We start from the raw sequence: 27,638 nt of genomic DNA, 5'->3' as shown, positions 1-27,638 counted from the left end.
TCCCTGCATAGTTTTCTGTAAGCACTGTACATTAATTCCTTAGGAAATTTGTAACTTTTGCCAAAAACGTATCACAGTTTCATTTGTACAAAATTTAAAACACATTTTTTGTGTAATATAATTTATCAGTATGCTGATAATAAATTTACATCTGCATTTGCCTGTAGTCAAGAAATTTTTTTCATATACAGGTAAAAATGTAGTTCATCCTTATCTTTTAGGACACCAGTGCATTTTAATAATATATGATACACCATTTTGATAACTATACACGGAAATGTGACATCTGTCAATGATTTAGCCTCAGTATTTCAAGAGATCTAGTCCCCACACACACACACATATGACTGATATGATAAGGTCAAAACTGGTCTGGGTAGTAACTTTCCATATAATGGATGGCAATATACATATCCAAAAGAAAATCTCTGTAATGACCTTTGAAGCAATTATTAAACTGTTTAATATTATTCTTCAATGTTATATATTCCTTATTCTGTGAAATCACAAGATGAATTCTAACCCCATACATGGTACTAAAATGACATAAATTTTGAACATTTTGTGAGAGGGAATAAACAAAATAAAAGAAACAAAACAGCATTTAAGCTAGAAACTGTTCTAATATATAAAACAGATGAAAAATATCTGCATTCTTAATACAAAATCAACAGAATTTATAACCACATGCAAAAGAATGCATCTTACTAATCTAGACAAAATATTTAATGAAGAGAGGAATATTAACCCTGCGGAGGTCATGGTCAAAAAAATTGCAGCATAGGTTGTGTGTATCTGAGAGATACATTCATTACTAGTATGTGCTAAAATGCAATAAAACTTAAAAAAATATAATACGTGATGGTATATTTATTTTCAGTTACAATCTAGAAATTATTGAACAAAAAAACAAAGGAGAAAAAAAAACTAAACCAATACTATACTGACATCGGAATTTGCAGTATCTCTCAGATACAATTTACTATCAAATATCACTTTCGTATTCGACTATCATTCTCATCATCAGACTCGAGTAACAAAACTACTGAATCTCTTCAACATCTGATGTATTATCCGATCGATATATTTTTCCAGCCATTTTCAACGGTAAATAAAAAAAATAAAATAAATAAACCAATACTATACTGACATCAGAGGTCGCAGTATCTCTCAGATACAATTTAGTACGAAATATCACACACCTTTACATAACACATATTAAATCAAAACTGACTGCATAAACAGTGTGAAATATCACTCATAATATATGCTACTCATGACCTCCAAGCTATACACTGAATATATGTAAGAATATTTATATTAAACAATTTGTTTGCAGATCAGCCATGACCTCCAGCATTAATATCCCCCCCCCCTTTAAAGACTAAAAACCAGTATAAGGCAATTGCATGTAGAAATTTGATGAAAAATATTAGAAAAATCAGAAATACCTTGGATTTTTTTTAATATTCAGAAGTTGTGACATGCTTATCTAAGATAATGAGGTACAGCATTTAAAAAGAATAGGAATTTAGGAGAGGGGGGGGGGATTACTCTCTTGCACATACACTTTCAAAAATGTTCTGATAATCAATAACTTACCTCTCCAAATGCTCCTCTGCCAATAATTTTGAGAACTTCAAAATCATCTTTTGTAAGTCTCAGATTTTTCACTTTTAGCACTACTGGTTTTACTGAAAGAAATATATGATAAATAAATTTGACTAAAATGATGATTTATTTAGCGAGAATAAATTATCATTTATTCTCTATAAATGATAATTAACACAGAGAAAAGTACAGTTAGGTACAAGTAATATTCTAAAAATGCACATTTAGTGATCCATATCATAAATTTACTTTGAACCAAAATATTAAATCTAATCTGCACAGTCAATTAATTTTTTTCATGTATATCTTACTACCAAGAGGTTGCAAATCTATCATACCTTAGTATCATGAGCAGGCTAAGGAGTTGGATGTTCTTTACTTGTTTTATCAACTGATGGAATAAGGTAAAAGATATGTAGTTGGAGCTGAGAACCAGAACATGAGTATGGAAAAATCCAAAAACATAACTTCTTTGAACATTTTCTGTATTTCAATACGTAGCTAATATGATTATTTTTGATTAATAAATGTCATTAGGCTTAACTCACCTTTGATGAGAGTAAACAAAGTACACAATGCTTATCATTATAAGAAAAGTATTTTATTCCATTTTATTCCATATTATTTTATATTTTATTCCATAATATTTTATTCCATCAGTCTAGAATCTTATGTCTTAATTTAAAGGAGATACCCATCATTGTAGTTCTCATTCTATGTCCATCAAACCTTTATCAGATTAGATTTCATAATCCTCACATGTAGAATTATTAAAATTTGTCTCCTGCAACACAAGTTTTAAAGCTGAAAGAAACCAAATGATCTCATCATCCAAATTTTGGGTAGCGAGATCGTGAAACAAAGTAGTAGGTGAAATATTAAAATTGGACTTGAGTATTCCTGCAAAATAGTCAGTGTTTAAAGATTTATCTCAGAAATTTGCTTTCAAACTTAGAGAATTAGATGCACTATTACATAAATACAGTCTAAAAGTCAACTTTAAGTAATTTAGTATGCATCATTTAAAAAATATATATATTTATTGAATGTTAAGAAAATTAACATTAATGAAACTATTATCAAATAATGGTGTGTGCTTGTGTGCACGCATGAGCCTCTTACACAAAAACTAATTTTGGCATCGCAGCTGCTGTCACATACTTACATATTAAATATCTAAGTATTTTTTATATAAATTTTATGACAATCCTAACTGTCAAACATTGCCAAACTACAGCAAATATAATTATCATCAGTAGAATGAAGATTAGATAATCTGGGTATCCTGTTAAAGAAACCCAGCATAGCATATTTTTTCGAGCCACTTTAGTAGGCATTAAAAAGCGGAATGGTGGTTTCCCACCACACGATGAAAATCATCATCCATCTGATTTTCGGTGTGTGCATGTGTGCACGCACGAACCTCTTACACAAAAACTAATTTTGGCATTGCTGCTGCTGGCGAATTATGGTGAATGAAGTGGAGGTGAGTAGTCTATTGCATGACCTCAATGTCAATACATCCGTGGGATTAGATGGTATACCAGCTCGTGTCGCACGAGAAGCCGCTAAAGAATTGTCAGTATCCTTGACCATTTTGTTTAATTTGAGTCTCGGGTCTGGGTTAGTCCCGAGGGGGTGGAAAGAGGGGAAAATAGTTCCACTGCATAAAGATGGTTCCAAGACTGCTGTTGTAAATTACCGACCGATTAGCATATCAAGAATCATTGTCAAGGTCTTAGAGAAATTAGTCAAGAAAAGAATACAGAATTGGATAGATGAAAATGGGATATTGTATGGGGGACAACATGGTTTTGTGAAGGGTAGATCATGCCTCAGTAACTTGCTCACGTTTTATAACACAGTGACGACTGAACTGGATAGGGGTAATGGGTTTACAGTGATACTACTGGACCTTGCCAAGGCCTTTGACAGGATACCACATGGAACCCTAATCAGTAAACTGGAGCAGATGGGGATAGATATAGGGTTGGTGAGATGGATAGGAGGGTGGTTGAAGGAGAGATACCAGAGTGGTTTATTCAGGAGTGGAGTCTAAAAGACGGCTTGTGACTAGTTGTGTGCCGCAGGGCTCTGTTCTTGGACCACTGCTTTTCAGTTTGTTCATCAATGATATAGGAAAGGATTTGAGAGGAAGTGTTCACTTGTTTGCTGATGATGCAAAGTTAGGTAGAGCAATTGTGAGTGCACAGGATGTGAAAATTTTACGGGATGATTTGGATAATTTGGAGGACTGGGCTAGGAAAAATGGATGTCAATTTAATGTGGCAAAGTGTAAGGTTATGCACTTTGGGGTGAAAAGAATAGCAGCAGTATATCGCATTGGTGGAACCGTACTCCAAGAGATTGATGAGGCTAGGGATTTGGGAGTGTTGGTGGATAGGGAATTGAAGTTTAGAGGGGCACATTGCAAAAGTGGCTAAATCAGCTCATCATATCACTTGGTTTCTGAAAAATACTTTAACATGCAGAGACAAACAAGTTGTTGTTCCTCTGTATCAAGCCTTGATAAGACCCCATCTGGACTACTGTGCCCAGTTATGGGCACTAGGGTTTCTTCGTGATGGGGAGGAAGTGGAGAGGATCCAGAGATGAGTGACCAAGATGATAGAAGGTCTGTGGAATGAACCTTATGAGAATAGGTTGAAGATTTGTAGGTTGCAGAGATTGGATGATAGGCAAAGGAGGGGTGATATGATTGAGACATTCAAATTACTGAAGGGTTTCTATAAGATTGATCCAGAAGATATTTTTGAAAATATGACTGGTGGTGGGAGGACTAGGGGCCATGCATGGAAGCTGGGCAAGAGTGTGGTTGACAAGGGTGTTAGAGCTAGGTTTTTTACTTGGAGAGTGGTGAATGAGTGGAATAAGCTTCCAGAGTCTGTTGTGGGTGCTATGACTGTGAATGAGTTCAAGGCAAGGTATAATAGATACTGTGTCAATGTCGAATAGTTGTTCTTGACATGATGTTAGGGCCTCCCTCAATGAGTCTGTCAACTCCTTGGAGTTGCCCGGAACAATAATAATAATAATAATAATCTAAAGACATTTGTAAACATTCATGTAGCCATGGGATTTAAGTCCACAACATGCAAGTTAAAAAGCAAAGACATTGATCCACTTAGCAAACTAGGAACTGCCTTTCTTCCTGTTTTATGCTTATGTAAAGCTCATGCATGCTTCTGAACTCAGATGCAATGAAATAGTCCTTATTCCTCTAGTATCCTATTGTACCTAAATTGCATGTTCTTCTCGACAGTTTGCATGGGATGAAAAACTAGAGTTTCCAGAAAGGGAAAAAACCTTGTCACTCCATATGTGATTGCTAACTCACTGTGAAAAGCTCTGATAAAAGCTCTTCATGTCTTAGGATTTGAACCTAGGTATTTCCAAATGACTGAGCTATGGAGGCTCACAACTAGAAACATACTATATAAAAGTGACATATGAACTGCGCATCACTTGTAACATCAGTAGCCTCATCTATTTGTAACGCATAATAAGGGCTCTTCTTAACTCTTTCGATTAACTGAGATTCTACGTCACCTGTTATATCATTAATTCTGCGACCGACAGTGTCATTTGAAAGTGGAATCAAATCAACATCTCTTTTAGTAACTTGTTACCAAATATCGTTTTTACCACATCTTTTATAGCTGAAAGCAGCAAATTTTCCCTGATAGAATGAGGTTTCTCTGTTTTCGCTATGCGCAAACTTAAGAAATAGGATGCTTCCAGTGCCTTGCTATTAATGGGACCCATGGCCAAAACTATATATCTTTCCCATGATTTAATGTCCCTAAGCATCACTGAAAAAATTCAACTGGCTTATCATCACAATGTTTAATTTCTAAATGTCGGAGTTTCGCAGGTTTCAGGCACTCGTTCTACAACACTTCATAACACAAAATACATCGAGGTTTCTGTTCACTTTCATCTCCACACCAAGTAAATCCGAATTCCAAATATGATCCATTATATTTCCTACTGTATTTTTTTCTTTGAACTACTTGTTTCTTCTTCTTTATAGCATCAGATTTATTCGCTGTTACAACACTTGTATCACAATTAGGGTTAGCACTACTTGTTTCATTTGCCCTTCTTTTCAAAATCATAGTTCTAAGCCACTTTTCTATTATTAAAAAACGATTCCGAAAAATATATAAATATATAATACTGAGGTTAACTCAGGACACACTTTGTCCAAGTATCACTTAGCACTTCTCAAGATATACTGAGCCTTGGTTGAAGGAGGGAAATCTTCAATAATAAAAATCAATAAACAAGCCATTGGTTGAAATGTGGATAACAGATGACAAAACAGCAAGGGAAGGCAGAAGCAATAAAACTGAAGTGAACAACAATATAGTTTTATTGTTTCCACCTTTGAACATTCTGACGATTTTTGTTGTTGTTTTTTAAAGTCTCCATTTGATTTCAGTAATTTTTACTTACTTATTCAATTTCAATTTGTTTAGATAATTAAAAAATATATATTTATTTAATTAATTTAAGTCTGCCTGGGGGACCACCTGTCCCATCATCACGGACCACAGGTTGAGAAACACTGCTCTACTGTATTCAGAAAAGAGCTATTCACTTATAGATGATTTCCCCATGCCCCACCAACCTCCTTCAGTCACTTTCTCAAAGATGCTCTGTTGCTGAATTATATCTTTTCTGTAAGCATTTCCATAGATGCTTCTCCACTGAACTGACTACCATTCCTACACTTCCTCTAACACCCATATACAGTTTAGCACCAAACTTATCAAAACAACTTTTCATTCTCTTTTGTCATACTACATACCTCTGCTCTTTGGAACAATCTTCCCATAATGTTTTCCCAAATGATTACAACCATCAGCTCTTCAAAAAACACATCAGTTCCTTTCTTCCCTTGTCCACAAATGGCATTGTCATATCACGGGTATTGGGACCTCTTGTGTATGGAGTTGATATAAAAAATAATAATAATAAACTCACATCATATAGTCCTCCTTGACTACTGCAACTGAAATGCCAGCTTTCTCTCTGGATGTACATTACTTGTAATGATGGATGGATCTTTATCCTCAACCTTTCAACTAATGCTGTGGTTGCAAAATGTTGCTGTTTTGCCTATTGGAGAAAGTCAATCAGTTTTGCTGATGAGAGTATAATGCACTCCTCTTTCTTATGTGACATACCTTTTACTATACAAATCACTGAACATAAACTCTAGAATGCTGAGTTCTAATCTCCAAGCCAATCCTGTCTTTTGACTTCAGGATTCCAATAAGAAAGGGCGATGGTCTCATTCCAAGCAATGAAAATAATCTACTACTTAAAGGCTTTCACAAATATCTGACAGTGGATTCAAATGTGCAGTCTGTAGATATGGAGGGAGAGAAAGAGAGAGAGAGAGAGAGCAGAAGCAGAAACACCATCCACTCAGTCAGTTAATATGTCATTGTAAACTGTGTTGTTGCTATTAATTGTTATTTATAAAGCCTGCTTGGTTACTGTGCCTTTGAAATACCATTATTCTAATTAGCAGTGTGCGCTTTCTCTTTCATAATCTTTCTTGCTTAAACTATTGCATACCATGTTTATCTACCTTTCGTATTACGAGTCTTATGCCTATGGATACTAGAAAATTTATTTTTATTGAGACTGTGCCACTAATATCTTTTAATTGGCATAAAACTCAGTAATACAGCTGGTTGATTTCTCTAACACAAATTTCTTCAGTAAAACTTTACACAAACAGTCGTGGTCTATTTGCACTCAACTATACGCTTCGGCTATCTCACTTGGTTTCCTGCTCACAAGTCCGATAATTTTTAGGAACAGTGCATTGTAAAATAAACAATCAGGCGGCACTCTATTGACATATAATTAAAACACATTTATTTACATTTTAAAATAAAGTACATTAAATAACCGATAGGGAGGTTACTCTTCTCTACCTATCCTTTATGCTTTTGGTACAAACTTTCCCTTTTCAATATTAAATGACTATACAATATAATTACTCTGTTACTTCTCTGCTTAAGAAAATCAATTTGCCGAGACTAATTTACTCATAAAGAGATTAACTAGCTATGGCAAGTTATCTTACAATTTAGATTCCAGTTAACAACTCAGAGGAATCTAGAGATTAGCTAGTTGTGGCAAGTTATCTTACAATTTATATTCCAGTTAACAACAAATCAGAGGACTCTCTTATTGATATTTCTTATCAGTCCATCTATGACATATCTCCTAGATTACAAAAAGAATGTACATTAGAGGTTGGAACACACTTATGGAGGCTGTTTGTCACGACACCATCCAAAGGTCCTGCATCAAAGTCACTATGGTTCTTCTTATATCTCAGGTCTTGCTTCAGGGGGTGTTTTGTCGGAGTATTAGCGGTTCTTGGACTGCACTTTTCCCGGTACTTAAAAGCTCAGGCAAGAAGTTTCAGTATACAGGCTTGAAGATTGTTCTGTGGCTTTTGGCTTCGGTTGACTTCCCAATTTTTTCCTCTGGTGTGGGTTCGCCATAAAGTCTGTTTCTCTGGGTCAGTATGCTTCTGGTTCTCCACTGACTGCCCCTGGCTCTCTTCAGTAACAGTGCTTCGCCTCTCCTGCTTCGGTAACTGGATCTCACCTCTGCTCTCAGCAGCTGGACCTCACCTCCTCTCTATCAGCAACTAAACCCCACCTCCTCTCGATTGCTTCTGGTTCTCTGCCGAAAACTGCCCTTTGATGTTTGGCTCAGTCCTCTTTTATTTTTGCCTTCTCGGGACTTTGCACCAAGGGTTGTAAACCCCGAAGAAAGCAGCAGTTCTCCTTGATCTTTTTGTTAAGGCCGGCCCATTCTTTCTTCTCCTCCATGCGCTCTTTTTTCCTTGTTCTTGTCGGGCAGCGATAACTTCTCTGAAACTAGCGGACCTCTTTGATACTAGCTTTGAGAGTGTTCATGCATAGAGCTTACAAACAACTTTCTCACACACTCAATCGTAAACAACTTTCTTATATATAGCTATAATACATAGTTCCGATGGCAAAGCATTGCCTTTGTTTTTGACATTCTAGAAACTTTAGTTAAAACGGTAAATACGATCAATTCTCATAGGGTTATTTACATTATATATTTAGCAAAAATTACAAAGAGACAAACAGGGTTATTTTTGTAACAGTTCTCATGAGACTTGACCTCTGTAAAAATCGATGTAAGGCACTTCAGTATTTTTAAGTCATATCGAGTTTTACAGCATCATTTGATGCCAGCTTATACATTATCATTGAAGCATCAACAATAATACATTACTGCTTTTAAAAAAAAATGTACACAAGACATTAACATGATCTTCAGCTATGATTGTGATTCTCTACATCTGCGGCATTCAGATATTCTGCTTGTTATATTTTGAATATTTTTATACTTGATATGTGAATGTTTTAAATATTTAGATAAATACAACACAACCATAAATATTGTACTTTATACAGCAAATGGTGGATAACAAGAATATTTTTTTTAAATTATTAGTAGTAGTATTAACATATAAGCATGTACTAGTAAAATTGATTCTTATTTTCCTATTTATTCCTTTCTAAAAATTTCAGGACCATCTCAGTAGAAGGGAAGGGATTTTATATCACAGACTAAATGGATAGAATAATTAGGTTCGCTTATTTTAAGTATTTATATCTTTTAAGATACATTCATAGTTCCTAAAAAAATTTATGAAATATTTCACTTAAAACATGGGGTCAGTCAACGACCAGCTACAAAACTTTAACATCCTGTTTCGGTAAGGACAAACGCAATATAACTAACGCAGCACTGAAGTAACGGCGCGGTCAACATCCTCACAGCCAAAAGACCCTTCCTGCTTTTGATTTAATAGCCTACATCCTCCATCCTTATAAAACGTTACTGGGAACTGTGTGTTGATACTAACGTGAAGGTCAAGCAATCCTTTCTGTAACAGTTCCTTTCTCTTATTAAAATAACGCTAATCAGTAAGGCTAACAGGAAGACTGGGGAAATTTACTACCATAATTACTTCATACACAATTCGCAAAATTTCGCACATAATTTATTACGTGCGCCAAAGTTCTTAACGCGAAGTAGTTAACTCGCTGATTTTCGAGCAAAAAACGATAAATCTAATATTCAATTAAAATAACTTTAAAATGCCAAATTAATATTATAAAAAAAAATCCTCCAAGACTTATGAAATGACATTACTCTGGCGTAAGTTACGGTGATTTCAGATTTAGGTCAGACGATTTAAACTACAGCTAGGACGAAACAGAGCATTATGATCCTCAGTTTTACTAACAGTTCGTTATCATAGTGCAGTACGTATTCATCTCATTGCACAAGACTGGTTTTGAATATCGTATTAAATCGTTATCGTGTTGCTCAAATACCTTTCAGGCTTGACAATTCGTATACATATTAATAGGAAGCAATTTCTTCCCGAAGTCAGTTTGACTCCAAATAAGTTTCAAATGAAAAGTTCTCCCTATAGATCTGCTGAAAAATGCATCATTTCCTGGCATGAATCCTCAAATAACACACAATTAAGTTTAGCTTCTAGCTTTCTAGGAAAAAAACATTTTCAAGTTAACCTGTTATTTGTTAGAACTCTAATTTTCATAATTACATTTCACTTTTCCAACTGCATTAATCACCCACATCTTGGTGTCATTCCTGCTTGTTGCAATCTATTTTGTCGCATTTTTCGCTTCCAAAAATCTGGAGTTAATTGCTATGAAAAGTTCTTTCGTAAATCAAATATTAAATTTATGTATGATTTTTATTCTAACAAAAGGCACTATCTTTTTTTTTTGTTTGTTTTTTAAAGTTAGATAATATTCATTGCACGATCTATGCTTATGTGGTACGAAACATCTTGTTAGCAAGATCACTGCAAGGACCAAGCTCTGGATACTCTTCCACGAAGAATTAAATCAAAGTTTTGAGACACTATTTTTAGAATTAGTGACAACTATTAATTTACCAAAGATCTGGATTTACCAAGGTAATACAGAATGGATTATACACAGAATGCAGGGCAAAAAGTAGCACGAGAAACAACTGACTTTTGCAGTTCTCTCTTAAAGAACACTATCTTCAGAAATACAAGGACAAATATACAAATAAGGATGACTTAATCATATTTCATCATAATTTTCCGATTGTTTTGAGGATATAATGAACGTATATAAATCATTCATATGTGATTAATAGGAATATAATAAATTTAATAAGTGGTTATAGTCCTAAAGAGATGAAACAAAAATAAATAAATGCATTTTACAAAGAATCATAAATAACGAGATAAAACTAAACTAACAGAAATGATCATTATAGTTGTAGAATTAAATGCACGAATTAGGAATTGGATAATACAGGAATATGTCGAAAGCTTAACGAACCAGGGCAAAATAAAAATGGAATTAAATCATTACAGTTCTGTACGGACAATGAATTGAGAATAAATGCCCCATTCTGTCAACATAAAGAAAATCGTAAAATAAAAAGAAATACCGGAGGAAATTTATCCACAATAGACTATATAATAACAAATATAAACATTAGGCCTGGAAATAATTGATATCATAGTTCTAGCATCAGCTGTTATAGTAAGTAGCCAGGCATAAATTGCAAAACTGCGATTTTCGGGTGGGGGGGGGGGGGGGGTTAAGCAACCTACAGATTAATAAGAAAAGTAAAGTTTAGGGTTGAACTACTGCAGGAAGAAAGTATTCAAATACTATATAAATGAAGAAGAAAAAGAACAGTTTCGATCAACATACAGAATTGAATCAATGCTGGGGAATCTTTAAAAATAATATTAAACAAATATCATATGAAGTTTTACGCGAGAGAACAGTTGGAAATAAAAGGAAGAGATCGACTCCTACACTCGGTGGAAATTAGACTAAAGGTACAAAAGAAAAACGAAACCTTTGTAGCATATCCATAAGATAAATCTAATGAAGTATGGCAGATATAAAACGAGAATTCTGGGTAGCTATTCAAAACAGTTAAAAAGAAGCAAATATGAAGATTAATTAAAAACAAGTAAATTGAATTATGTGAGTATAACTTTACTGGAAAAAGAAAAGAAAACAAAAATCATAAACAGAAAAGGTTGGAATTAATTTCTGAAATAATTCCATTTCCATAAACTCATTTCCAGAAATATTTCCATAAACATGAGTTTATGGAAAATGAAAAATATTAACTTTTCAACTATTTTTTAAAAAAAGTTTTCTAAAAAAAACAAATGCCAGATAAATGGAGAATAAATATTAGAGTGCCATTTTAAAGAGATAAAACAGGTTCAGATAATTATGGAAGGGTTATTACCTAAAAACTACCCTGAGAAGTTGTCCAAAGTTATTCAAGAAATTAAAAACGAATTTCTGGTATTAAATGACAAACAGCAAAGTTTTACAACTGAAGAATACTGCAAATACCGCCTCCACACTAATAACAGGTTTACATTAGCATCCGATAGCATGAAATTACAGGATACCGTACTTTAAAGAATGGAAATATATAAGAAATATATAAGGTATATATAAGAAAAAACAATTCTGTATCCTTCGAAACAAAAAGGGAGAAATTATATCCAAAAAGGATGACAAAATACAAGAATGGGTGAAATATATAGAAGAACTCTTTACTGATAACAGACAGAACCCAGAAAATACTTATGAACATATGGAGGGTCCATGCATTCTAAAATCAGAGGTGGAATGTGCAATAAACTCAGCTAAAAATGGTAAAGCCCTGGGACCAGACAGAATACCAGCAGAAATAGTAAAGTTATTAGAAGGTGACAACATTAACATATTAGTAAAGCTATTTAATAAGATCTATGATACAGGCATAATCCCTCAAGACTGGTTACAGTCGACCTTCATCATGCTACCTAAAAAAGTAAATGCGAAAACTTGTAATGACTATAGAATGATCAGCCTAATGAGTCACGTTCTCAAAATGTTTCTGAAAATAATTCAAAAAAGAATATACAGAAAACGTGAAGACACCATCAGTGATACCCAATTCGGCTTTAGAAACGGCTTGGGAACAAGAGAGGCCCTTTTCTGTTCTCAGATCTTATTTCAAAAATGTATTGACCAAAACAAGGTAATATTCATTTGCTTCATCGACTTCGAGAAAGCATTTGACAAAGTCCAACATGCTAAAATGATTGTACTATTAAAAGGAATTGGATTAGATGGTAAAGACATCAGGATCATTGAAAACTTATATTGGAACCAAAAGGCATCTGTTCAACTTGATGATATTATTACAGACTCCATTAACATCAAACGAGGAGTAAGGCAAGGATGTGTGCTGTCACCTCTTCTTTTTAACATCTACTCAGAAGCAATATTTCAAAAAGTCTTGAAAGGAAGGGATTAGTGTAAATGGTGAAATCATCAGTAACATCCGATATGCCGATGATACAGCTCTTCTGGCTGACAATATTCAGGATCTTCAAAATCTTTTGGAACTAATAAATGCAGAGAGTGAAAAAATGGGATTAAAAATAAATATCACCAAAACTAAATTCATGGTCATAAGTAAGAAACCAATTCTTAATTTAGCACTTTCTTTAAATAGGAAACAAACAGAAAGAGTGGCAAAGTTTAAATATCTCGGATGCTGGTTAAATGAAGATTGCAATCCAGAAATGGAAATAAAAGTTAGAATTGAAATAGCAAGAAAAAATTTTCTCTTGATGAAATCAACACTGTGTAACTGCAGTTTAAACTTAGAGCACGCATGGTTAAATGCTATGTATGGTCTGTACTGCTGTACGGTGCAGAAACTTGGACCTTGAAGACATCAATATAAAAAGACTTGAAGCCTTTGAGATGTGGTTATACAGACGAATGTTAAAAATCCCATGGACAGCAAAAACGTCCAATCAGGAAGTACTGGAACAAATGGGGAAATCACGTGAACTTTTAGATGCCATAAAAAGAAGGAAAACTGCATATCTTGGTCACCTACTTCGTAATGAAAAATATAAGATACTTCAATTGATTATAAAAGGGAAGATAAATGGAAGAAGAGGACAAGGAAGACGAAGAAAATCTTGGCTGGCAGATATCAGACAGTGGACTGGTATGAACTCTGAGAGACTGCTCAGAATAGCTGAGAATTGCTCAAAATTTGCCAAGGTGGTCGCCGACCTCCGATAGGAGATGGCACTCAAAGAAAGAATGGAAAGAAAAATAAAGGATAACAGATAGTAAAGCTAATCAGAGTTAATGAAATTTAATACAGCTAATCAAAGATGATAAATGTAATAGAGTACTGAATTTTATAAAACAAAGGAAATTGAAATGAAGAAATGAATTGGGATGATTCATTAAGTTCACTACTGTTTAACATATAATTGGTGAAATAATAACAGCACTAAAAGATAAAGTAAACGAAATAAAAATTGATAACATTATAGTAAATCTAATCTGCTATACAAATGTGCCAAAAATATAATACGAAATATCAAACAAAAAACCCCGAACAATCATGATTAGTATGCGATCAATCAAGTGTAAGTTTGGAAGAAAAAGAAAAATAAGAATGAGTCATTAATTTTAAATACTTAAAAATGCAAATTAATTCCAAACAAATAACAGAAAACGAAGTAAGGGAGCAGTCGCTTAAGGAAAATGTAATTGTGGATTTACACAAAATACAGTAATATGGAAAAATAAAATCTAAATATTGCAATTACAGACATGGATATATACAAAAGTATAAGACCAGTTTAAACTTATACATCTGAAACAAGAGCTAAAACACACTGCTACAGAAATTTGTAAGAAAAAACTAAACTTGATAAGATCGGAAAAGAGGAAATACACAAAAAAAGTAAGCCTTAAGCCATTAAATAAATGGATAGCAAAAGGGAAAAAGGAATGGCAAAAAAGTGTGTTATCAGAATGCAAAAAAATGTATTGATTAGACGAACAGAATAACGGAAACAAGCACTAAAGACCAGTTGGAAGACGACGAAAGCGTTTTGAGAGCCTGGATTGCAGTGAACATCTCGCAACAGGTCTAAAGATTTAAGGCAGAAGAAGGTAACGAGAGAATCTGATGCAGATCCTTGCCTCCTCTATTACCTTGTGGTGTCGAGGATTTTTCTACATTTAACCGCTACTGTATCGAAGATAAGGTTGTTAGCTCTATGCCTCCCGGTGTGTCCTATGTCTGTAGATGCGTGTGTTCACGGGCCGGCTTGCCTATTCTGGGGAGGGGACTGAGTTTCCGGGTGTGTGTGTGTGTGTCGGGGGGGGGGGAATCCTACCTCCGTATGAGATCCGCTAACTCACCTTTAGTCGAAAGATACCAGATAAAGGTTCCTCACGTCATGACGGGAATCGAACCCAGGTCTTTCCGACCAAAGGGCTTCGTCTATGCTGACTGAGCTAGAGGCTCCACCATAATGTCCACTATTGATAAATTCTGTGTTTCGCAAATCAGTTTCAATCCTACACACACACACACACACACACACACACAACCAATGTCAACAGCGATTATGTCAATTAACAAAAGTTTATTCTTTATTAGATGTCTGGAGAAAGAAAAGTGTGTTCTTAGATTAGCAAATCATATCAAATTTAGAATGGGTTGGTGTGTGTGTGTGTGTGTTGGGGGGGGGATGATGCTCATGTGTAAAGATGAATGGGTGCATCGAAATGTAACGAAACTATTTCTTATGAAAATCAAAGCGAATAATACACAAGCGTTAAAGAAAATATCCATTATACAAAAATATAGATATCTATTGAATAGTTTTTATTTCCTTAAGCCTTATTAACTTTCATAATAAGTTCTGACAGCGTCTATCAAAATATAAAATACTATTCAACAAAAAATTAGTTTGAAAACAAGAACCAAAACTTTGGAGGGCAGTGTAGCCAACTGAAGAAAGACTGACTCAGTCAGGAAAGCATTGAATTTATCTCAAGAATACAAAAAATACAAGAATACATTACTTCACGCGTGCTTAAATTTAAAGAAGCAATCTTCGGGGGAGGAAGGGAGAGAGAGAGAAACATCGAAAATTCCGAGCAAGCGAGTCAATGTGTGTTCTGAGAGAGAACACGGAAAAATATAAGAAAACGAGGAAATATACAAAAGTAGCCAAACAAAAATTATGGAAAGTTTTTCATAAGGAACACAGAAGATAAATATCTCGAAGGTAGTAAAATGTTTGGTAAGGTAATGAAAAAAATATTACAAAAGGAAAGAGTAACTCTGTGAAGAATCAGAGATCTTAAAGTAGTCATAAAAATACAATAAAAATAGGATAGACTGAGATTATGTAGGCTGCAGACAAGAACGAGGAGCAATACGATAGTGGTGTATGAACTTTCGAGAAGACATTATAGAATATCGGTCGATAAAAGTTTTCATTATATGGAAGGTGGAGAAGGGGGGGGGGGGGGCAAGAGCGCATCTGTGGATTAAGAAAAAAATGAGAGCTAGATTTTTCTCTCACAGAACAGTGAGCGAGCGAAACAGTTAGCCTGATAAAACAGTGAGCGCATTAGGTGTGAATGAGTTTAAGAGAAGGTATGATAGCTGGTGTGGGTGACGTATAGCCTCCCTAGATGAATCCTTGACTCTCTGGAGGTCTAATAATAAAAATAAATTGAAAATATTCTGGCTGTTTGGAGTAACTATTTTGAAAGACATAAAATAACCAGTGAAAATTCTGTAGTAGGAAGTATTCAAGAAGAATGCAATCGCAAGTAGTAATATGTATCGATACTCGAGGTAAGGCAGAAAACGTAATCAGAAAAAAAACTAAATATGGCAAGGTGGCTATATAGATGATATTAGAACAGAAATGCTCAAACAGTGAAGTATAAACGTTTTACATAACTATACTGAAGAATTCAGAAAATAGACTTACAGAGGAATATCACCATTGGATGTTTCCTAGTAAGATTTATGCAAGGGCATTAAAAAACGGGCTATTCCTGTCAATGGAAATCAACAGAACAAGTGAACTATTTCAGCTATTTAACCACAATATTTAGTTAAGATGGCAAATAAATATGGACAGAGATCATGAAATAAGCAAAGCTGGTATGGTTGAAAGCCAACTGAATAAACGTTTATGGAAGGAAAGAAATTAGCCAAAACACTAAACTAGCAATATACAAGACGGCATCCAAAACCCATTTTAATTTACGGATTTGAGAAATTTGGATTAGAAATAAAACAGTGATCCAAGACTCGAGACCACAGCTATGAGAGTTCTAAGAAATTAACAAGTGGCATTAATGGTAGAATCACGTGAAAAAGGAATATATTCGAGACAATGTTGACATTCAAGAATGTGAACAGAGCCCCAAGGAGAAAAGTTAGCAAAAAGTGTTTCATACCACAATTGGAGTTCACAAATTTAATAATGTATTACCATCACACTATCCTGTACACCCCGAAAGAGTATATATTAGGAATTCGATTAATCTTAATATTAATAATAATAATAATATTGATCAGTTCCCCCCCCCATTAAAGCCTGAACCATGGATAGATCCTATTCATTGCTACTTAATCACGCACATCACAAATTTAATGGCAGCTGAAAACCAAGTCCATGTATAAAACCCCCGATTTATGGGATTCGCTTTAAGCCTTTCCCTCCTGTATACGCGTTGTTACACAGTACAAGTACCTCATGTCTGCGAGTTCAAAATTCGTTGCTGATTTGAAGACGAACTTTAAAAACAGATGAACGTAAGCGTTGATTCGATACACTTCCGATGCTGTTGTTTCCATACGTACATAATTTATTACAAGTTTAATTGACACTCTTAATAAACGTCAATAAAACCTTTATTGTTCCTCAATAAAAGAGGAACAATTATCAATTTGTATACAAAGTTAAAAATCATACAAAAACTCTAAAGTTTGTTGACGTTGCACATTAAATTAAATTAAGAGAGTCAACAATAAGAACAATCTTTAAATATAAGGATAAAATGAAAGAAGCGGGTGAAAAAGTCACTCCCTTCTCGACAAAAAAATCGCCCATTCTCTGAGTAAAATCATTCGAGAGTTTGGAAAAATTGCTAATTGCGTGGATAGATTTAAATCAAAAATCGATAACCGTCAACAGGCAAATACAGTTTTGTACACTGTATTAATATGATTAAAGGGGAAAAAATCAATTAATAAAAAACAGTCAAACAGCTGAAAAAAAATTGTATCCCGACGTTTAATGTGGAAATTCGCAGTACACTGATTTCTTGGAGTAAAACATAACATCTCTAAATTATGTAAAACATAACATCTCTAAAAATTAACTGCATAGTCAGTTTTCCTATAAACTAGCATACGATTATGTAACTTATAATTTTTATAAAGCATTATTATAGTATTTCATGAACATCTCTTTAATTCTATGTATGACGTATGTATGTATACAAAAGAATTAAAAACGGATGAAAATCCTGCAGTAAATCTGTGTTGATTTTTTTTTTTTTTTACATTTTAAATCCCATCCACAAGAAATTAAGCAATAGCACACTGTATTGTGAGTGAACTAAGATTTTTTTTGTAGTTATTATTATTTGCATAATCCGGAAACCCTGCCCCAGAGATCAAACTATGACTTTTTCAAGCCTTCGAGTCACCAGTGGTCTAATCATTAAAAATGTAATTTGAATGGTGTCGATTTCTTTTCAAGTTTTCTAAAATAACACCTTTGTCCAAAGCAAGAAATGTCCATCTTCTGAAGCTCGTCTCTTTCCATATGATGCTGTACATATCGAGAATTGTCTGAAAGTATACAGATGGATAAAGTAATTACCTGACTGCAAAACAAAAAAAAGAAGCTGCTGCATATTCACGCGTTGCCTTAAAACTGACAACTCCTCGTTTTATCCTGCGGTTGCTATAAACATAAACAAACAAGGTAAATTTGGCCTACTTTTTTTTTTTTTTTCCAGAGCCTAAGAAACGTTTTCAGTATGTTTATATGAGACTAAGCAACGCTACTAATTTTATATTGTAGAATGAAGAATAAAACGAAGTATCACGTAGCTTTGAACCTACGACTAATTTAACAGACAACTATTGCTGTTCTCATATGAACTCTTATAACTTTACAAGACAAGTTGGAAGAGTTAAGAATCTTCGTTTGTTGATATTTTCGCTTTTTTTTCTTGATGAATATCATGATCCCCCCACCCTTTTTAAGAGCACAAAAAAGTCTGCAGATTTGTTTTTATATTGAATTTTCGTTTCGTGTGTGCCATAATAAATGTTATGTACGGCAAAGTAACGAGCTTGTTCTTATGAGCAAAGTATTTACGTTTAATGTTCCACTGATTTTCACAAAATGCTTTGTTTTGCGCGTTGTCTCTAATTAATGCAACCGAAGTCGCATCATCTCAAATTTGCTTTCAACTTATTTTTGACGGGAGTAATTCAAAAACAATTTGAAACCATATAATATTATGTTTACAACTAAATAACCAAATAACAATAAATAAATAAATAACAAGTATGATGGAAGACAATCGCAGAATATGAGTTTCTCATATAGTGATATTATCACAAGTGAATTCATACTACTACTGAACAAGAAAGCATAATGGGAATAAAACTTCCCGAAGTTACCATCCCGTAAGAATAATAAATCTGATTATTTTAAAAATAAAAACGTATTTTTGAAAGATAAGGTATACTGGATATTTTTGATAAGAAAGATGATAACTTTGAACAGTTATGTTTCAGAAATCGTAATTATTATTTTAACTAAGTTTTAGGTGTATTTCGCAAAATATTTAAGCATCCATAATTTTCGTCGTCAACTAGTTATTCCTAGACTCTGGAGAAAGGATTTAATTGAAATTTTATATTTGAAATCCTTATAAAAATCTGTCGGGTCACTGAATTCATTTCAATTAAGACCATCTGCAGAGTCGCAAATGTACAATATTGCGATATTACATATTGCGACGAACTGACTCTAACTGGATGGCATTAAATAAAATTTGCGATTTAGGATACACGAAAGAAGATGTCCACGCAATTCAATTTTTATCTTAATTGGCGCACTTCTACTGGCAAAAACGATTCTAACACTTATCCGAACGCAGCACTCTCATAAGGTGACATACATTATCACAAGTGAACCTCATAATACTAGTGTTAATTTGTCGAGAACATTTTGGTTTCAGTCGGACTACATAATGGTAAAATTAAGTAAAATTGCATGTGATTTAAGTTCGACACGTTTTATGAAATTCGATCCGTTTTTGACTTAAAGTACTCTGTATGTCAAAAACGGATCGAATTTCATAATATGTGTTAACTTAAATCACATTCGTCAGCCTTTATATCTAATCACTGATGACATAACTTTATCGTAGACAAGAAAACAGCGGAAATGTCGACAATCGGAAATTCTACTCGTAACTCTTTCGACTTGTAAATAGTCATAAGAACTCATCTGAGAGCAGAACCGCATCTGATAAATCAGTAGTAAGCTGAAGGCTATTTGATAAGAATTCTTTTTTTTTTCGATATATTTATTTCCATTTTTACTGGCAAAGCTATCAATTTTTTTTTTCATTTATTATTACAGAAAAGAGGGAGAAAAATTCTTATTTGTAACTTTCTGTGCAACTTTTAAACTGTAATCTCTCAAGTTATTTTAGGTGAAAAAATATTTCCGTATGGAAGAGAGAAAATATTAATTTAAATAACTTTATTCTTTTAAAACTATATTACACACAGCAAAATATGTTTCTGTTCTCTTATTTTCTATGAATATAGTTTAAAAAAAAAAAGATTTTTCTATATAATGTGGATGTAGTTCAATAAATAAAAATGCAGGCATATTTCTGCCAACTGTGCAATTAACGACATTGTTACTACCAGCATATAACACTGAAAATTCTTGATTTTTAACTAGGTTCTACTTTCAAGTTACATTTCTAAATTTATCCGTTTGAGACCAAATGTTTTTATCCAAATTTTTCCTTTCACGCTTTTATTTATCACCTTGTTGCTATATAATTCGTGTACCATGATCAGTCAACTGCTTCCACTTGCTCCGCTCGAGTTAATGAAATTATCCACATTGGAATGAAAGCCTTTATTCCTCACTATTCAAATCCGAGCCATGATTTAACAGGAATAGCAAAGCAGGCCAAGAAAAAAAAAAAAAAAAAAATTCAGCACTGATCAACCATTCTAAAAAAAAACTTGACTATCACGGAATATGCAAAAAACTCATCTCCTGTATAAATGACAGCTGTCTTCTGGCTCTTTGCAAGGTCATCGGGCATAACTTCTGCTCATCTTTCGGCCTCTTTCTCACCCAAGTGTACTGTTGCAACAACACCTAATGGTAAAGTTAACTTTTTGGCATCATTATTCTCCTTCTCCAACTGTTGCATAAAAGACCAAGGCTGGTTGACTGGAATTATTACAGCTGAAGAAATTAATGCAATAGGACCAGCGTATTATGTCTCAAGTCGCTTGTGTGTGTTTTACAGAATGAAAAACCCGTGTTTCTGGGAGGAAAACCCCTTCCATCTACTAGGCTGGCTAACTCACCTCCAGATGAAAAGGCTCGTATAAAGATTCGAATCCAGGCCTTTCCAATTAGAGGGAATCGTCTATATCACTGAGATAGAGAGAGAGTGATGATCATGGCAAATCACCACAGAAATGGTGAAACATGCTTTTCGTGCTCGTTTGTCAGCCAGACATCAGAAGTCCTCTGGCATTCTGATTGCATCTGCCGAACTGCACTCAAAAGTTGAAGTTGCGATGCAAAACTAACGCCTATCATCTCTACAATTCTTTATATTTAGCTGACATCTATGCTACCAAAAACACGATCTTGCCTTACTGCCTTTTCTTGCAAAAAGGAGCTCAAATTCATCTTCTCTTACCCTTCATAATACACAAACTGCCAGATAAGATCAAATCTCTTTTTTTCGGATTGACATTAACTGTCTCTCCTTGAACAAACACCTCACATCAAGTCAGATTCCTCAGTCTCTGAAATACTGCGTCTATTTCAGCTCAAGACGCTACTTTTCACCTATCCTGCTACTAACTCTACACACCTTTCCGGCCATAGAATGCTGTTCTCGTGTTGGGCGAGTACACTAATAACCTCCTTAAAAATTCTTGATGTTGTGCAGAAGAATGTTGTAAAATGAACAATAAACCCTCTCTCAATGATTCACTTCAATCGCTGTCTTACAGACAATCCATTAAAACCTTTGTCTCTTCGGACTTTCCTGTGCGCTGTGGCCTCCGTACTGGCATACATCATTCCTTTGTTTCCCACTAATCCTACTATAAAACACAAGCAGCAGGTAACCGGCATTCTTTTAGTTTTACAAATGTCTGTATTGTCTGGAACGGACTTTCACAAGCAGTGTTACCCTAATAATTACAATCTCCAATCCATAATCAACTCAAACTTTTTTTTCTTGTTTTTTTTTTTTTTTTTTTTTTTTAAATACAGTACATAGTACCGAGACTGGACTAAGAGTTAGATACGCCGGAAACCCAGTGGACATGGATGTTTTTGAACGCCAGCCAATCAGCTAGAGAGCGGATATGCTAACCACTCTGCTAATCATGATACGCTTCAAAAAACCCGTAAAACTAGAGTTTTACGGTTTTTGTAGGTTGAAAAAAAAAAAAAAAAAAGTCGTCAATCTATTGATACCAAAAAAAAAAAAAAAAAGTTAAAATCGCATCGAAACAATGTGAGCTGTAATGCAAACTTCGTTTGAATTAATATTTATTGATCTGTTATTTTCTTAACAGACACGAGTTGAATATGATAACAAGGTAACCGTGTTCTCTCTTGGACAGCCCGGATAGACAAGTGAACAGTGTACTGATCTCCATCAAACAAGCTATGGGTTCAAATCCCCCCCCCCCCACCGATGATGGGTTTTGAACCCGTTGCCTGTTTCATGGCTAATAAACATCTGCGTTTCCACAGATGTTTATGAACCATCCTGTTTACTGGAGGCGTGAAGTGACTTAAAAAGTTCATGGTCTGGTCTCTTTGAGCAGGGTTTCTGAATTACCTGATGCCAAGCATCCAGGTGTAGAATGGGTGTACAAAAACTGCGACACTGTGCACTGGACAAAGAAAGGTGGAAGAAGATAGTGAACCAGGCATCAGACATCAACGGGCAGTGAGCCCATGGTTCGTGATGATAATGAAGCATCCACATCCAAAACAATAATGTACGAGTATTAGAGGTTTACAACCATCCAACCCAACGATTTACGTTAACGTAAACTGAAGAAAATACGGTGTATTGTAAAGAGTAAGAGGATGATCACGAAACATATTCCAATCATAAACGTTGCATTCGAATATAGCAATTTCTTGTTGTTAATTTGATATATTTACCACTAGCGTCTCCGTTCTTCGGTTTAGAAGAAGCCCTTGGTTGGAAAGACTTGGGTTCGATTTCCGTCCATGACGTGAGAAGCCTTTGTCTGGTCTCTTTCGACTAAAGGTGAGTTACCCAGCCTCATATGAACGTAGAGGTTTTTTTTTCTTCCCTCAAAATAGGCAAACCAGTCCACGTGAACACATGGAACAGGTTTGTCATGAACACTTACGACGATATGTGAAAGATATAGATCCCTCATCACATGTCGTAACGCCCATAATCAACCGTGAGTCACATCATGGTAGCCAACCCCTAGATAGGATAAGACACAACACAACGAATGGGATGGAATATTTAACACTGATGACAGAATCAAAGTGGACAAAGATACCTAATACCATATTCAAGTGATAGCCACAAACACTGAAATAACGTTCCAATAAGCGTGAGTTAAATATGATTGCATAAATACCCACGATCTAAGAGAGCCATGAAGAATGATTAAATATTAGGAAATTGGCATAAGTCTGTCAACTGCGATTTAATGTCTCTCTGGCCAGCATTGTGTTATGAAAAACTGGAGTTTCCGGGAAAAGGAATGGGGAGCCCACCACCTGAGACCGCGAACTCATTTTCAGCTTTCTTCAATTCAATTGCTTGAATTGAAGCAACAAATTTTTGTAAAGATTTCAAATAGCAAATTTCAATAAAATCCATCCAGAGTCTCGGAATAACTTACATATGGACAAAAAATATATAATAATAGGTCTTTGGAATCTATTAAGTATAGTAGAAGAGAATAAAACTGATACGAGAATCCAATATGTTACACACCTAAAAATGGTTATGAAAAAAAAAAAATCATTTCGGTGAATGCAAATTATAGGAAAACAGGGTCATTTTTTTTTTCTTCCCTACATTCAGGTTGTTTAGAAGTTTTCTGATCAATTCCTGATGATGGGAGAAAGATTCAAGTGGACGAGATGATCTTAGAAATATCACAAAATCTCCGTCGTGCATGTGCACGAAATAAGAAGGAATTGGTAATATCTTTGACAAAGTTGTATACTTGCAGTCTTAACTCCAGTTCATGAAATGAATGGGGAGAGAGGAAGATAGTCCCACGGCATAACGGTAGTGCTAAAACGGATACAACAAATTATAGGCCAGTTAATAAATTCTAGAGTGGTTGTTCAAATCGTAGAAAAGTTGGTTAAGACCACCATTCAGAAGTGAGTGATACGAAACCTTCTGGGGCACACAACTCGCTTTGTTAAGGTGAATGAGTGTCTTAGTAATCTATCTATTTTTATTTTATATGATGACAGTTTAGTAGGTTTTCAATTGTAATACAGTGATATTACTGGACAGTATGGATAAGAGGGGTGCAGTCGGACAGGACAGATATCAGAGAGAGATTAGCGTGAGAATACAGAACAGAACTGAAATGTGCTTGAAAGTATAACTGTTGATATTTTCTACACAAAGTTTTCTTTGTTGAATCAGGTACCATAAAATCTTCTCTGTCTATATTTGGAAGGGTACAGACATTCTACTTGGGAAGGTTTCGATTTTTCGGCTACGAGTCCACTGTATTTCATATACAATACTTTGTAACGGAGATGGATATAAAAATACAATACCATTTTGAAAGAGCCCAATCCCCACCAGAGGGGGAAAAAATTCTGAATATCTGGAATTGCAACAGTAAAGGTGGTAATTTAATTCACGGAATGAACTCTTTATATGTGCAAAATGAAGTTTGTTTGTTTTTTTAACTTAAAATGTTTGAAATGGCTAGGGATGTTGCCAAATACTGCATATTTCAAGAACAAGGTTAGGCACCTTCTCACGTGATTAGCATGGATTGAATTTTCTCACTGATGGTAAGAAAGGTTAGCTGGATTTCGAAATGAAACTAAGGCCGCGGTGTTTAGTGGAAAATTTTTCGAAAACTGAAAGCGTTTGTTCAAAGGAGTACTTTTCGTAAGTCTCCCATATCTCATTTCACTCCACTTCAACACTTCCTCTTTAACTACGTAAGTAACATACAACACTCAACATGCAATCACGTGTTCACTATGACTATAACATTACTAGATAAGAAAGTGCTGTATAGTCTGTATTTGTATTTTAGTTGCACACATACACACAAGAGAAGCACCTGTTTATTTTAATGACCACATCCGTTCGATTTCGTCATTAATTTTCGTCATTACGCAACGGCAAGACACAAGAAACACTGAAGTTAGTACAGGAGAAAAGAATGTTGAAGATAAGAAGGAATACATCAGAACAAATAGAAGAGCAATATAGAAGAAAGTCTAATGAGGTGAAAAAAACAGCCAGAATGAATAAGATGAAATGGTTAGAAGCCCAATGCAACAATATAGAACAGTACTATGGAGAGCATAAAACAAGGGAGGTATACAAAATGATCAGAACCATTAATAGAAAGTGGCAACCAAAACAGACCACAATTAAAGATGAAAAAAGGCAAAGTATTGATGAATAAAGAAAAAATTGTACAGCAGTAGACAAGATACTGTAGTGAGTTATAGGAAGAAAAACTAGATTCAGATAGCGTTGGGAAACTGACTGAAGAATTGCAGCAGATATCACCACCAGGTAATGAGCATGATATGGACATTTTAAGAGGAGAGGTAGAAAAAGCAATAGGACGGCTAAAACACAACAAGAGTCCTGGTAACGATAACATTACTGGAGAAATGATTAAATATGGTGGTGAAAGTATGGTTACAGAAATGCACCAACTATGTAATATGGTATGGAAAGAAGGGAAAATGCCAGAGGAGTGGGTGAAATCAATATTAGTAACATTATACAAGAAAGGAAATAAGCTAGAATGTAAAAATTACAGAACAATTGCCTTGATAAGTCACCTTGGTAAAGTGGTGGTGATGATGATCATATTGACAGAAGCATACCTTGCAGACGAGCAAGCAGGATTTAGGAAGGATAGAACTACAATTCAACAGATTTTGACAATGAGGTTAATAGCAGAGAAAGCTAGGAGAAAAAACAAAAACATATATACTTACTTTGTTGATTTTCAGAAAGCATTTGACGGTATTGACCAGAAAGTGACATTAGCAGTTCTGGAATCCTATGGAATTGATAAAAAAAACTAATAGCTATATTAAAAGATGTTTATCAGAATGCAGTTGCAGCAGTTAGAATAGGTGATGGTTTGGGGAAATGGTTTAAAACAAGCAGAGGTACTAGACAGGGAGACCCAATATCACCAAGCATTTTCATCGCACATTTAGAAAGAGCAATGGACAAACTGAAAGAAGATGCCAAAGGAATATCTGTACACGGAATGAGAATTAACAATCTGAGATTTGCAGGTGACATTGTTATTATTGAAGAAGACGAAACAAAACTACAAAAAACACTGAAACTGTTAAATGAGGAAGGAAAGAGATTTGGACTTGTTATGAACTTGGAAAAAACAATAACAATGGTATTTGGTGAGAAGAACATGAAACAAAAGATACAAGTGGATGGAACTGATATAGAAAATGTAGACCAATTCACATATTTGGGAAGTAAACTGACATATGACTTGGACTGTAAAAAAGAAATAAAGATCAGGATTGCAAAGGGAAGAACTAATCTGAAGGCCATGGATAACATTTGGAAAAGTAAAGTGATCAGTCTGCAAACAAAACTAAGAGTACTGGAAACATGCATCTTCAGCGGTGTACTGTACGGATCTGAAACGTGGTAATAAATAAGGAATGAAGAAAAGGAATTTTGGCATTTGAAAGAACTTGTTACAGGAAGATTCTAAGAATAGGATGGGTACAAAAAATCACCAATGAAGAGCTCTATCAGAAGATACAACCAAAACAGAATCTAATGCAGAATATTATAAAACGGAAGCTGCAATTATTTGGATACATCTGTAGAATGAGTGAGGACCCGAAGATAAAGACATTTATGTTTGGTATTTTGGATGGTTTAAACAGAAGAGGTAGCCCGTACAGAGATTGGATAGAATATATAAAAGACTGGTGTGGAATGGGTGTACAAAAACTGCGACACTGTGCACTGGACAAAGAAAGGTGGAAGAAGATAGTGAAACAGGCATCGGACATCAACGGGCAGTGAGTCCATGGTTCGTGATGATAATGAAGTCAGGCCTTCATTAATGTCCTCCAGGAAGGAGGGGTTGGACAATTTAGATAAATGTTCTGCTGTTCAACAATCATCTTACCTCCGTCCCCTTTGGGAACAAGTTCGCAATAAATAAATGAAATATCATGCATCTCATTCGTAAAAGAGATCCTTGAAGAAACCAAAGGAAGCAATAAAAATACTCTTGTTGAAAGTATTCAGAAACTTCTCCGGCTATATCTGAACTTCAAAGTAAGAAGATTATGAAGCATGAATTACCTACTGGTTTTACGCTCCGTGCGATAAACATTGCCATATGGGAGCAGGAAGGCCAGTCTATATTTTTGCAATAGATTTCGCTAAGAATCAACCCTGGATATATTGTTCAAAAAATAAAAATAAATAAATAATTCAAACCAAGAAGTTGAAAAC

The 27,638-nt window shown here is 34.7% G+C and overlaps 1 protein-coding gene across 3 annotated transcripts in view; it reads right to left on the bottom strand.

Annotated features, from left to right (window-relative positions):
* Positions 1-27,638, bottom strand: part of LOC150102474 (serine/threonine-protein kinase Genghis Khan-like) — a 550,831-nt gene that overhangs the window by 424,184 nt on the left and 99,009 nt on the right. For all 3 annotated transcript variants that reach the window (XM_090399333.1, XM_090399335.1, XM_090399334.1), the window contains exon 2: positions 1,603-1,694. In XM_090399333.1, coding sequence (XP_090255459.1) covers positions 1,603-1,694 — 92 coding nt within the window. The remainder of the gene's footprint in view (positions 1-1,602; positions 1,695-27,638) is intronic.

Source organism: Typopeltis vanoorti, chromosome 10, assembly GCF_054136105.1.
Source record: "Typopeltis vanoorti isolate ZY-2024b chromosome 10, IOZ_Tvanoo_1.0, whole genome shotgun sequence".
In the NCBI taxonomy this organism is placed as follows: domain Eukaryota; kingdom Metazoa; phylum Arthropoda; class Arachnida; order Uropygi; family Thelyphonidae; genus Typopeltis; species Typopeltis vanoorti.
The sequence above is the reverse complement of the archived record's forward strand: the minus strand, read 5'-3'. Positions and strand labels throughout refer to the sequence as shown.